Below are 13660 nucleotides of genomic sequence, written 5' to 3'. Positions count from 1 at the left end.
TTGATGTGCAAAGCCAAGCCCAAATAGAGCCACCCCCAGCCCTAACACCCCCAGCCCTAACCCCACCCCAAGTCTTGCTACACCCATTAGGCACCAGTTCTTGCCTTCACGTATTTCACCCTGCTGCCTACTAGGGTATCTTACTCCATGGGATTGTCAGGAACTAGGCAGATGAGGAAGACTGGCAGAGACCTCCATCCCAAGAGGCTTCTGGGCAGGAGGAAGATGACAATAGTATGGACTCAGGTTCGTGGTGGTGGCGAACAGGGCACACCCCAGAAGAAGAAGCAAAGAGATGGGAAATCAGGAGTGCTCTGATGGTGTTTCCTGCTTGGCAGGGGGTTGGACTCGATGGCCCTTGTGGTCTATTCCAACTCTATGATTCTATGAAATAATGGAGGATGAGGAACAGGAGAAAGCGAGTAGTTGCCCTAATCCTGAACAGAGACAGGACTCAGATGTGGGAGAAACAGTGAAGCAGATACCACGTCGATTGAAAGCCTGGTAGAACCTCCTCCTTCTCTGAGGAACAGGCAATCCCTTCATATCTTAGAGCAGAGAGCCAAACAGAAACAGAAAGATTCCGTTGCCGGCCACCATAGGAGTAAGGAGTAACACAAGGGGGTGGAGCAGGCACTCTGAGCAAAGTCTTGAGACCAAGGGGAGCATAATTCACCACCTCTCTGTGTATTCTGTTGATTTAAATAAAAGAGCTGGAAGAAGCTCTCCATGTCTCTGATTTCACTAGGCAGCCAGCCTGTGAGTCATGACAGGGACTGACTTCTGGGTAAGTATGTGTAGAATTGTGCCATGAGATATCTGTTACTTTTTGTCTATTTAAATAAATAAATAAATAAATAAATAAATAAATAAATAAATAAATAAATAATGCATAAGCCTGTTATGAAGATCACTTGCTATAGGAAGAGGAAAAATTTAGGCTGCAATCATAAGCAAACTCTGGGCTCATCCAGAGGTCCTTTTGTGCTGCACTTTCTGGGCTCAGATCCGTGCTTTAAAGCCGTGTGTGTGTGTTTAATCCTGGTGCTTTCCCTGGGAAAACTCATGTCTTATTGCGGTAAATGACAATCTACAGAAAACCCAGTTGCCATTTGCTCCAATTCAGTTGGTGAAATACATGTTTTCCCCAAGAAATCGGCAAGACAATCCAAAAACCCTGCTCAGATATGGAGTTTTAAAGCCCAGACCTGTGCCTAGAAATGCAGTGAAGATGTGAAGATGTGAAGATGGAGATGAAAGTAACAACAGCTGGATCCTTCAGATGGAGAATGAATGACTCCCTCTTTAGAGATGAAGAGATTTACAAAAAGGCCCAAAAAACATTGAGAGATTACTTTGAGATAAATTTGAGAACAGAGGTGGAGAAAAGAATAATTTGGGACGCAAGCAAAGCCGTGATGCGAGGTTTTCTAATACAACAGAACTCGATAAAAAGGAAAAAACAAAATGAGAAGAAAGAAATTTTTTTGGAAAAAATGAAAGAAGGAGAAAAGAAACTGAGGTCTAAACCAAAGTCTCATGAGATTTTGAGAGAAATTAAGTTTTATCAGATGCAGTATATGGAACTGATGAACAAAGAGATAGAATGGAAAATTAAGCAAATGAGACAAAGGACATTTGAATCAGCAGATAAATGTGGGAAACTTTTAGCATGGCAATTAAAAAAGAGGCAAAAATTGAACACGGTGACAAGCTTTGAGATGGATGGAAAGAATATTTATAAACCAAATGAGATAAGCAACTGCTTTCAAAGTTATTTCAGGAAATTATATGCACAAGTGCCAGTTAACGAAGAAGAAATAGAAGAATTTCTTAAGAAATATGGATTACAAAAAATCTCAGAGCAAAGTAAAATGATCTTGAATGAGAAAATATCAGGACAAAAAATAGAGGGAGCCATTCAAAATATGCAATTGGGAAAATCTCCAGGACCAGATGGTTTGACTGCTAGATATTACAAAGCATTGAAGGAATGGTTGGTACAACCATTGAGGAAGGTTTGCAATGAAATTTTGGAGGGGAAAAAGGCACCGGAATCGTGGAAAGAAGCTTTCATTTCACTTATACAGAAAACAGAGACTGAGAAGAACCAGGTTAAAAACTACCGCCCTATATCATTACTCAATGTGGATTACAAAATTTTTGCAGACATTTTGGCAAAAAGATTGAAGAGAGTGTTGGTAGGAGAGATTCATAAGGACCAGGCGGGCTTTCTCCCAGGGAGACATATGTCAGACAATGTGAGAAATATAATAGACATTATGGAATTGTTAGAAGTGAACATTAATACAAAAGCTGTTCTAATTTTTGTGGATGCGGAGAAAGCCTTTGATAATATTTGCTGGCAATTTATGAAGAAGAATCTCCAAGGGATGGGGGTAGGCCAAAGTTTTGAAAACGGTATAGGTGCAATATATTCTGAACAAAAAGCAAAGCTGATTGTAAATAACGTGGTCACGGAAGAAATACCTATTGAAAAAGGAACACGACAGGGATGCCCAATATCCCCTTTACTCTTTATTTCGGTCTTGGAGGTTTTGTTAAATATGATTAGAGGGGACCAGCTGGTTAACGGAGTTCAGGTCGGAGCCAAACATTACAAATTGAGGGCATTTGCAGATGACTTAGTATTGACTTTGCAACAGCCAGAAACTAGTACTAAAAGGGTTTTAGAATTAATTGAAACATTTGGTCAAGTAGCAGGATTTAAACTGAATAAGCAGAAAACTAAAGTTTTGGAGAAAAATCTAACAAATGTTGAAAAAGAGAGGTTTCAGAGTGAAACAGGTTTGATGATAGAAAAGAAAGTGAAGTACCTGGGGGTAAATTTAACATCTAAGAATGTGAACCTATTTAAAGACAATTATGACATATGCTGGACAGAAGCAAAGAAAGATTTAGAAATATGGTCAAGGTTGAGACTTTCCTTGTTAGGCTGAATTGCTGTCATCAAGATGAATGTATTGCCTAGAATGCTGTTTTTATTTCAGACATTGCAGATTGTGGACAGGATGGACTGTTTCAAGAAGTGGCAGAAAGACATATCTAAATTTGTCTGGCAGGGCAAAAAGCCCAGAAATAAAATTCAAGATATTAACTGATGCAAAAGATAGAGGGGGGTTTGCCCTGCCGGACTTAAGACTGTACTATGAATCGGCAGCCTTTTGCTGGTTGAAAGATTGGCTACTTCTTGAGAACACGGACATTTTGGATTTGGAAGGGTTTGACAACAGATTTGGTTGGCATGCATATATATGGTATGACAAGGTAAAAATGCATAAAGGCTTTAAAAACCATATTGTCAGGAAAGCATTATATAACGTCTGGATGCGGTATAAAGATTTATTGGAAAGTAAAACTCCCAGGTGGTTATCACCAATGGAAGCCAGGGAAGTGAAAAAACTCAATATGGGGTCTAAATGGCCAAAATATTGGGAAATTTTAGAGCAAGATGGTGAAAAAATTAAATTACAGAGCTATGAGAAATTAAAGCCTAAACTACGAGATTGGCTTCATTACCTTCAGATAAATGAGGTATTTAAACAGGACAGGAAAATAGGCTTCCAGACGGGGAGGTCAAAACTAGAAACAGAACTGTTAGAACCCAATACTAAGAACTTGTCAAGAATGTATAATTTGCTGTTGAAATGGAATACACAAGATGAAACAGTCAAATCAGCAATGATTAAATGGGCACAAGACATCGGTCATGATATTATGTTTGCTGACTGGGAACAGTTATGGACCACCGGTGTTAAGTTCACGGCATGTAATGCCTTAAGAGAAAATATTATGAAAATGATTTACAGGTGGTACATGACCCCAGTCAAGCTTGCAAAAATTTATCATTTGCCCAATAATAAATGCTGGAAATGTAATGAGGCTGAAGGTACTTTCTACCACCTTTGGTGGACCTGCCCGAAGATTAAAGCCTTTTGGGAAATGATCTATAATGAAATTAAGAAAGTCCTTAAAAGGACCTTTCCTAAGAAACCTGAGGCTTTTCTCTTGGGCATGGTAGGCCAATTGGTGTTAAAGAAGGATAGGACGTTTTTTATGTATGCTACTACAGCAGCAAGGATTCTTTTAGCAAAGTATTGGAAGACACAAGAACTACCCACGCTGGAAGAATGGCAGACGAAGGTGATTGACTATATGGGACTGGCGGAGATGACTGGCAGAATCCGTGACCAGGGGAAAGAGACAGTGGAAGAAGACTGGAAGAAATTCAAAATATATCTTAAAAATTGTTGTAAAATTGAGGAGTGTTAAGATGTCAAGGAATTGGGAAATAGAGAATTGCAGCTGTAATCAATAAGTTAAGGAAGAATTTAAAAGAAATTGAATTGAATAATTAGTTAATTGGAGGAGTTGCTGAAGAAATGTAAAACAAGGATGCAGAAAAGGGGAGGCATGGGGAAGTCCGGGAAGTAAGGTGTATGAAAATAAGATTATGAAGTTATACATGTTTATATGTTTGTATGTCTGTGTATTGTGTATTGTTTGTTTTTATTTTTTGTGTTTGGAAAACCAATAAAAATTTATTTTAAAAAAAAAAGCAATGCAGTCCAAAAGAAAGTTAGATGAGCCCTTACTTGGGAATAAACACAATTAAATTACACTTACCTCTAAATAAACATGCATATGATTGCCCTATATGTATATAATTCATACATTAGTTTACTCATTCAAAATTAGATTTACAAAATTCCTTTTGACTGATAGGCTGATACACTAAACCAGTTGCACTCAAAAGAAATTTAGGCCTATCAACTTTATCTGAATCAGGGCTTTATGCATGTAGTAGTTGGTTTAGAAGTTGGCTGTCCTTAAAGCTTAGACATTCCCATGACCCATTTTCTATTTCAGGGCTTCTGTGCCTATTTATAGATAACAAAAAATGTGAGATTAATATTGTGAGGGAGCTATGCAGAACAGTATGGCAACTTATCTCCAGATCACATGATTAAAAATAAAATTACAGTGGTGGCTTGACAAACCCAAGGCCCTATTTGGATTGTTTGGAAGCTCGATGATGTTTCACTACTATAAAAATAGGAAGAGAAGGAGTATTCCAGCAAAATTCTCACACGAAGTGAGAAGGCTAGGTTAAAAATAAAAAAGCAGAAAGAGGGTATAAAAAGAAGGATGCATCCAATAATGATAGGTGAAACCAAATGGTCTAACGAGGTCTGCCATTAACAATAACCCTTTTCTCAGGAAACTCAAGTCTCCGGTGATAAATAAGAATCACAACAAGACAGGATGCATATGGACCCAGCTGCTGAGCTGAAGGGATATGGGAGGCAAACAATCTGTGCTCCATTGTCTTAGAATGTCCTTTGCAAGACTTATTTGTGCAATTTGAGCTTGCAAGGGGAAGATCACGAAGTTCACAGCTCCTTTGCTCCGCAAAGATGAAGATTCTCCTCCGCATCTTTTGGCAAGGGCTGCTTTTGGGACTGATGGTCCAGCCCAGCAAAACGGGGGAGGTCCTGTGTTCTGGCACTGCTTGCTACACACTCCACTTTGAGAGGCACAGCTGGATGGAGGCTCAGCGAAAGTGCGAAGACAATGGGGGCAACCTGATGACTGTGAAGAGCCAAGAGGAGGCATCGCTGGCCTGGCAACTGCTGGACAAGATGCCCAAGGAGGGAGCTGGCACAGACGTGAAGGTAAGACTGTGGATCGGGCTCCATCGGGAGATGGGCAAATGCTACCAGCAGCATCAGCCACTGAAGGGCTTCAGCTGGGTGAAAGGAGGCGAGGACACCAAGTACTCTAATTGGGAACGGGAGCCCCTTGGAACATGCACAACCAAGAGGTGTGTGACCCTTCAGAGGGCTCCTTCCTCACTTCAGGAACTGGCCTGGGTAGACAGCCACTGCAGTGCTTCAGCTGTCGGGATGTCTGGCTACTTGTGCAAGTTCAGCTTCCAGGGGATGTGCCGCCCGCTTGTTTTGGCGGGGCCAGGTGTTGCCAGATACACCACCCCTTTTGGCATAGCCACTGCTTCCCTTGTTGCTGTGCCCCTTGGCTCCACCGCTGAAGTGGCATGTGGTCCTCAGAGGGAGGAGGTGCCCAACGACTTCCTCATGTGCAAGCCACAGTCTAACAGCAACACCTCGGAATGGAGCAGCCCAGGCCCATTCTGTGCTTCGCCCACTTTGGGTTGCAGCTACAGCAACGGGGGCTGCGAACATGAGTGCCTGGACTTGGGCAGGGGCTTGTTCCAGTGTGCTTGCCACGCCGGATACCAGCTTGCAGCAGACCGCCTTTCCTGCGTCTTTGTGGACTATTGCAGCTCCAGCCCGTGCCAAGGACAGTGCCTGCCACGCCCAGGCAGCTTCGAATGCCTCTGCCCTCAGGGTTACATGTTGGCTGACGATGGGCTGCACTGTGTGGATGTGAACGAATGCAGTGCTTCCCAAAGCCCGTGTGGACAGATCTGTGTTAACACGATGGGCAGCTTCACCTGCCTTTGTAAACCAGGCTACAAGCCTGCCAGTCCTGATAGCCAGGAATGCCAGGACATCGATGAGTGTGCCAGGGGCATGCCATGTGAGCAGCTTTGTGTAAATACGCACGGCTCCTTCCTCTGCTCCTGCTACCCAGGCTACCAGCTGGAGGGTATCAATAGCTCTTCTTGTCTCGATGTGGATGAGTGCCTGGAAGAGCCTTGTGAACATATGTGCATCAACCAGCTGGGCAGCTATCAGTGCTCTTGCAGACCAGGCTGGACTTTGGCAGACAATGAGATCTCCTGTGTCCCTGATGTCATAGGCAGGGCCCCCTTCCTCCCCACCCATGGAGAGAAAGAACTGAGAAGGCCAGCTAACATCCATCCTTCTTCAGAGACACCAACCTTGCTGCCTCAATCTTCAATTCAAGCTGAACTAGAAGGATCTCAGGATTTTACCACCCACCCAAGTGTGCTGAGCACACCACTAGGTGCTGAAAATCAGGCTGGAGACATGATAGACCATGACAGTGGCAGCTCCAAGCAGCTCTTATATTATATCTTGGGTGGCATCGCTATTTTGCTACTGTTGGCGCTTGCCCTGTCCTTGCTGACCTACAGGAAAATGAAGGCCAAGAAAAGCAATAAGAAATCGACGAGTGCTGCTGATAATTACTCTTGGGTGCCAGACCAGGGGGAGACCAGGGCGTGACACTGTGTTTCTGTTGTGGCCGTCATTTTTGAGATGGAGGCAGGGAGGAAAGAGAAGATCTCTCTCTCTCTCTCTCTCTCTCTCTCTCTCTCTCTCTCTCTGTGTGTGTGTGTGTGTGTATAAAATTATGCAAGAACAAAAATGCATATATGGGGAAATGTACAACAGCAACATTCTTACTGGGCCATCTGAAACTCTAAGGGTTCAGGCGGAAGTAGGATTTTAAGAGCAACCACGGCAGGCTCTGCACTTGTAGAATAATTCTAGCTAAGCATTTCACTTTAGAGTGATCAACCTGACCTCACCAGCTTCTGGTACCTTGATTATTATTATTATTTTAAAGAGCAACACATAGAATCGTAGCATCATAGAACAGGGATAGAAGGGACCCTCCTGTACATTTCTTGATATGTATATGCCCATCTATCACTTACTCCCCTGCTTCCAAATCAAAACATTTAGGAACAATGGTTGCAAAATTACTCCAGGGATTGGAGGAAGGAGACCTGTGGGTGATGTGATAGGTGTTTGCCCATAGGTATCTTTCATGATGTGCTTTTTCTTATTCAAGCAGAATTACTCTAAAAGCCTTGCAGAGACAGATCAGCAGAGGATCCTCAAACTGTCTCCACAACTCTTAAACCATTGCTTCTAATTCACCCTAAGTTAACAAACTTGTGACCCATCCTTAGGATACCCTATAAGGCTTGACTTTGACTAGAATTAGATGAATCAAAATCCTATAACTATAGTTTAAGCAGCCTGTGAATTAGCTAGGTTTGAATAAGTTGAAATCAAAGCAGGACCACAAGAAGATTAAGAAATGGTAGTGCTTCATACACATTTAGACTGCACTGCAGTCTCTGCCGTTCTGCATTCTAGCCAAAGCATTTAGGATAGGCTGAAACATTCCTTGGAGATGACTGGGAATCCCACTGTAGGTGCAGAATCTGTGACATCTGGGGTCTTCTTCAGTATCAATGCTAGGATGTTCTTGGGGACCTCTTGGGCTGCTTCAGGGACCATGTTGTCATAATAAGGACCAATATAATAAGGACCATGACTGGGTGCAAAGAGGGAAGTAGTTCTGGGGAATACCAACAGAAGATTGAAACCTAGGGCAGCAGCCATTGTGAGTTTAATTGTAGTAATTGTTCAGTGCTGACTAAATTTTGTTTTTGTTCATGCTTCAGTTTCCTGTTGCATCATTTTATGAAGTCTGTAGAAGCAAATATTACTGTTGAGTTTCTTTTATTTTTATATTTTATTTTGGATTTGCAGCATTAATTATTCTTTAATAATAAGCCCATCAGCAACCTGCTTAATGTACTCCAGGATGGGGATGGTGGTATCCAAGGTATGAAGCGATGTTCAGACCTTCAGAATCATCCAGGTCTGAACAATCCAGGTCATTACAGGGACAATGAGAAAGATTTTCTACCCCACTTTATTAATGCATGTACAGCCTGGGTGATTCTGAAGGTCTGACCATGGTCTTATTGTGCAGGCTTTGACAAATGGCACAAAGCTTTGTTAAAGATTTTAAATGCCACACAGCTGTAATCCCCACCCCCTTTTGTATTACGTGTGTGAAAAGATCATTTTTACTGCTGTTGTTTTTGTCACATTTATATCTCTTTGTATGACAATACAAATCTTTTCAACCTAGATTTTGAAAAGCAGCTTACTTTGGGGGTTGCAAAAGTGCTTACAGTTTTCTTTTTCTATCTTGAAATATTTTTACAGAACATGTTTATGGGTTACTTAAAAAACTGGTCATATATATAATTTCAGAGAAATAGATGGTAATAGTAAAGGTAAAGGGACCCCTGACCATTAGGTCCAGTCGTGGCCAACTCTGGGGTTGTGGCGCTCATCTCGCTTTATTGGCCGAGGGAGCCGGCGTACAGCTTCCGGGTCATGTGGCCAGCAGGACTAAGCCGCTTCTGGTGAACCAGAGCAGCGCACGGAAACGCCGTTTACCTTCCCGTCGGAGCGGCACCTATTTATCTACTTGCACTTTGACGTGCTTTCGAACTGCTAGGTTGGCAGGAGAAGGGACCGAGCAACGGGAGCTCACCCCGTCCCGGGGATTTGAACTGCCGACCTTCCAATTGGCAAGTCCTAGGCTCTGTGGTTTAACCCACAGCCCCACCCGCGTCCCTATAGATGGTAATACCACTCTTTAATTTCACCAATGAGTACTAGGCATGTGATCTATAAGGTCCAAATGGAGAGGATATACATAAACATTTGAGTGGGGGAAACTAATCGTGAACATCCTCACAGTGCTCCTGCAAAAAAATAATTGCAGCCACAGGTATTTTTATGTTTTTGTCAATAATTGCATTTGACACTGGGGCCCTATTCAATAATAGCAGTTTTGGTGCCTGGACAGCTACCCTCCCAGATCTTCCCATGGAAAGCCATTTCTATAAATAATATTTCTATCAGTGATTTATTTACTGAAATATTCATAAAGCCAAGTGAGCATTAGTATAATGGGATTTATGTTTTGCCATTAAATCTACCAGTACATGGTCAATGTTTTTGTCAGCACTGTTATATGCACTGGGCAAAATTAAGCACTTCAAAGGCCACTTGATTTCTACTGCAGATAATTAAACACATGCTTAACTTGTTTATCAGAATCCATTAAACTGACTTCATGTGGCTTGGATCATTGCCATTCAGCTGCTTAAGGTGTGTTTAGCACAATAAAGTTTCTAATGGGCCACCAGCTACATCCTGTTTCTTACTGTGTATAGGAAAAGGTTTTCTTGCTGTTTTTCCTCTCTGTTGGCCCTATTGTGAAATCAAGAAAGTATTAAGGAAATGTTATGACTCTTAATGTCTTAAAGGGGTACCATTACCTTATTTGTGTATAACTGCCAATATTGTGCTTTGGCAAAACAGAATATGAAAACACTCCCCATTATAGCTTAAATCAGATGCTTGGGTTATAGCACATAAATAAAAAATTAAAAGATGTACTTATGAACTTTTCTAGGATGTGGGGCATGCTGATTTAGAATCATGACATTCAGGATGTCCTTTTCATAAACTTGCTTTGTATCTTCTTATCATTTTAATTCTATTATTGTTTAATTACCTTTTAACTATTACCTTTCTATGTTTTTAGGTTTCTGGGTTTTATCGTCTTCTTCTTTCTTTTTTGTGTGAGTTCTGGGGGGAAACACAGGATGTTATTATCCGTTTCAGTGCTCCAGGCACAGGTGAAGGTGCCCCCTCCATCATATAGCCTACAGTTGGCACTCCAAGTGGTGGCCCATAGGTATGGAGACCTAAAGGCAAAGCCCTATGCCGTTTTAAAATGTGGAGGGTTTTTTGGGGGGGGGCATTATTGGGTTGTTGTTTCTATTTTGATTATGCATTTTGTGGTTTTATATTTTGATTTTATTCTGTGAACTACCCCTTCCATTTCTGAAATGCAGTGCAATGAAGAATCTGCGGCTCTGCAGATGTTGCCACTTGCCAGACTACAGTTCCCACTGCCTCTGGCCATGGACTATGTTGCTTGTTAGGAGCTGCAAGTCTGTTAACATCTGGAGGGACCATAGCAGGACCCCCTAGATCTTTCAGAGGGTACAGTTCTTTACCTTGGTTCCTGGTAACATTCTTATTTATGGGACGCTCAAGGATTTAGGGTGTGCAACCTTTTTCAATTCCAGCATTGTGGTCCGCAGTGTAACCTGGATATTGTAGTTTGTGTTGAGGAAATTCCAGAATCTGTTTCCTGGAGTCCCTGACACTCTCTCTCTCTCTCTCTCTCTCTCTCTCTGTGTGTGTGTGTGTTCCTTCTGCTCAGCAAAGGGATTCTCCCCTTCTATATATTCCTCATCTAGACTCTAATCTACTCTAGACTCTATTCTCTAGTTTATCTCGAATCTATCTCGAATCTCCTGGAAGATTCTTGAACTGGTGGGGGGCTATCCAGATGTTGCTAGACTCATCCCCAAATGGTCAGGGATGATAGGAATTGTAGTTCAGCAACATCTGGAGGACCCCGGGTTGCCCATCGCACTCCTAGCAGCATCTCGAGGGAAGTTGGCACAGTATAAGGGCCTATCAGCAGTTAGCCTTGAGAAAAGACCGTGGCATTGGTGGCCACACTGTGGATCTCCCTCCTGATTCACGTTCACCTGATCTCCACGCTGCTTCCCAGGTTCAGCCCATCCCATCTTATCAGAATTTGCATTTTAGCTGCTTTTGATGCTACTGATTCTTCCCCTGAATTAGAGGTGATTTTTTAAAATGGTTGGGCTTCACCCCCTAAAATGACACATCCTCCTGAGCTCTTCAGTATAATAGGGTTAACATCGTCCACAGAATTGTAGAACCCAGCCCCTGCAATGCAGGAATCTGTCACCCAACATGGGGCTCATCCTCTGCCAACTGAGCTATCCCAGCAGTCATAATTCACAATTGCACATTGTGAAATATGGAGGGGTAAACACTAATTATTCCGACTGAATGAGAAATTTGGCCCTACATCACCAGATTCTTTGTTGTTTAAACTTCAAATGAGCATTCACCAGTGATTCATCTCCATCTATATTAGCAAATTTACATCTTGCATCACTATTTGGCTTTTGCTTTGAAAATTTTTGTTGTGGGTTGGGTTTTGTTCCTCCCTCCCCAAGGTGCCAACCTTTCTAAGAAATGCCAGAAACATTCCAGAATAATAACCATCCTGCTCAGTGGCGTAGCGTGGGTTGTCAGCACCCGGGACAAGGCAAGTAATTTGCGCCCCCTAACCCGTGGATTTGCGCCCCCTAACCTGTGGATTTGCCCTAATCCCAGATGTTGCGCCCGGTGCGGCCGGCCCCCCCTGCACCCCCCACGCTACCCCACTGATCCTGCTTGAACTTATTGTTGGGAATTGGAAAAGAAGAAACACAGCCTCTAGCTATATATTATTCCAGATGCATGCTTGGAGGGGTAAATATGTATCTGGAACCCTATGTGAAGGATTGGGGAGGAGTAGAGCAGGTGGCAGGGAGATACAGTGGGAAAGTGGTGAGCAGGGAAAGGGTTAAAGCGCCCGCTTTCCTGCAAAACTGATTCTCTCACCCTGTGTTTCAACATGCACATTTGCCTGTAATGTGCAGTTTAGTCCTAAGAATCATAGAATTGTAGTGCTGGAAGGAACCCTGATGGTCATCTAGTCCAAGCCCCTGCAGCTGTTCCCTGTGGGGATGGAACCTGCAGCCTTGGTGTTAACAGCACCACTCTCAAACTAAAGATGCCCAGTAGGGATTGCCCTCCATACTTTGGTGTCCTGGAGGGCAGCAGCACCCACTTATCAAGGGCTCATGGTCACCTTTTGAGAGTCCAAAAAACTAGGGCCAATCCTGGTAGTGCAAAACAGCAGAAAACATGACCAAGAAAATCCTGAAATCTCTACCACCTGTTCCAAATTTGTACAATTCTCATGTAACTTTTGACTGCCCAATTTCTAATGGCTTTCCCCCTTATTTATGTTGAGAATGTGATGTTTAGTTGCGAACAGCATTTTATAGATTGCATTTTTATGCTATGAATTTCCTCGAGATCAATGGATGGAAAGCGGTATACAAATTTAATAAAGGAAACAAACAAACTTCTGTCTGGGTGTTTCCCATGTGATGGCAGGAAGCAATCGTGAGGATCAGATGCTTGGTGTAGTTATTCCAAGACCAAGACGCCCAACACCAGGGCTTGGCAATGACGGCAAGGAAATTAACTTGCCAGGTTCGTACAAATGCTTCCAACACACATTTGAAGAGGCTTGAAAATCCTTGATGGCAGTCCCTGAAACATTTAAAATGTGTGTTCTTTCTGCTGACGTCAAAAAACAATACATTTCGTGTACCCTTCTCATTCCTTCTACTAATGGCAGCCCACCCCTTGCTGAACACACAGCTTCTACAGCACAGGAGCCTAGGAGGGGGGTGGATTGCGCCACATTTTGGTCAGTGACATGGAAAGAAAAAGCTGGTCTTCTAAAAGAAGAAGGGCAAGATCCCTAAAAGCCAAACCTGACCAAAATATTTTCTTCCCACATAAGAAAAGTGATTTATCTCGGATTCCTGAGTATGCGTAAAATGCAAATACAAAGATTGTGGCAAGGGGAAAGTGAGAGGAAGGAGAGTAAGAAGAACACTGTCTGTGCTTACTAGCACAGATTTCTGAATAGTCACAGCAACTGATACCCCATGTATACATACATACAGACATGCAAAGAAGGACCCAGTGGGCTGGACCCAAAGGCTTGGGCCTGGGGGCAGGTAGCGGTGGTGGGGGAAAGAAGTGTGCAGACAGACACACAAGATCTCTATCTCAGGTGTGACCAGTGGATCACCGAGTTTTATCTGATTTGTACCTTTAGGTGGAAGAATAATTCCTGGAAGCTCCCGTGACTCATCCCTTCAGCTGATATGGAGGTTAGTCCCACCTTCCATATC

The 13660-nt window shown here is 42.8% G+C and overlaps 1 protein-coding gene across 1 annotated transcript; it reads left to right on the top strand.

Annotated features, from left to right (window-relative positions):
• The first annotated feature begins 5095 nt into the window (after positions 1-5095).
• Positions 5096-12817, top strand: CD93 (CD93 molecule). The gene has a single exon (XM_028738386.2). It carries the CDS (start codon positions 5439-5441, stop codon positions 7191-7193), a length of 1755 nt encoding a protein of 584 aa, XP_028594219.2. The 5' UTR covers positions 5096-5438; the 3' UTR covers positions 7194-12817.
• Positions 12818-13660: the final 843 nt, after the last annotated feature.

The sequence above is a fragment of the Podarcis muralis genome, chromosome 8 (assembly GCF_964188315.1).
Source record: "Podarcis muralis chromosome 8, rPodMur119.hap1.1, whole genome shotgun sequence".
Classification (NCBI taxonomy): Eukaryota; Metazoa; Chordata; class Lepidosauria; order Squamata; family Lacertidae; genus Podarcis; species Podarcis muralis.
The sequence above is the reverse complement of the archived record's forward strand: the minus strand, read 5'-3'. Positions and strand labels throughout refer to the sequence as shown.

Coding starts and splice junctions, on each gene's coding strand:
- CD93 (XM_028738386.2), top strand. CDS start 5,439: ATGAAGATTCTCCTCCGCATCTTTTGGCAAGGGCTGCTTTTGGGACTG.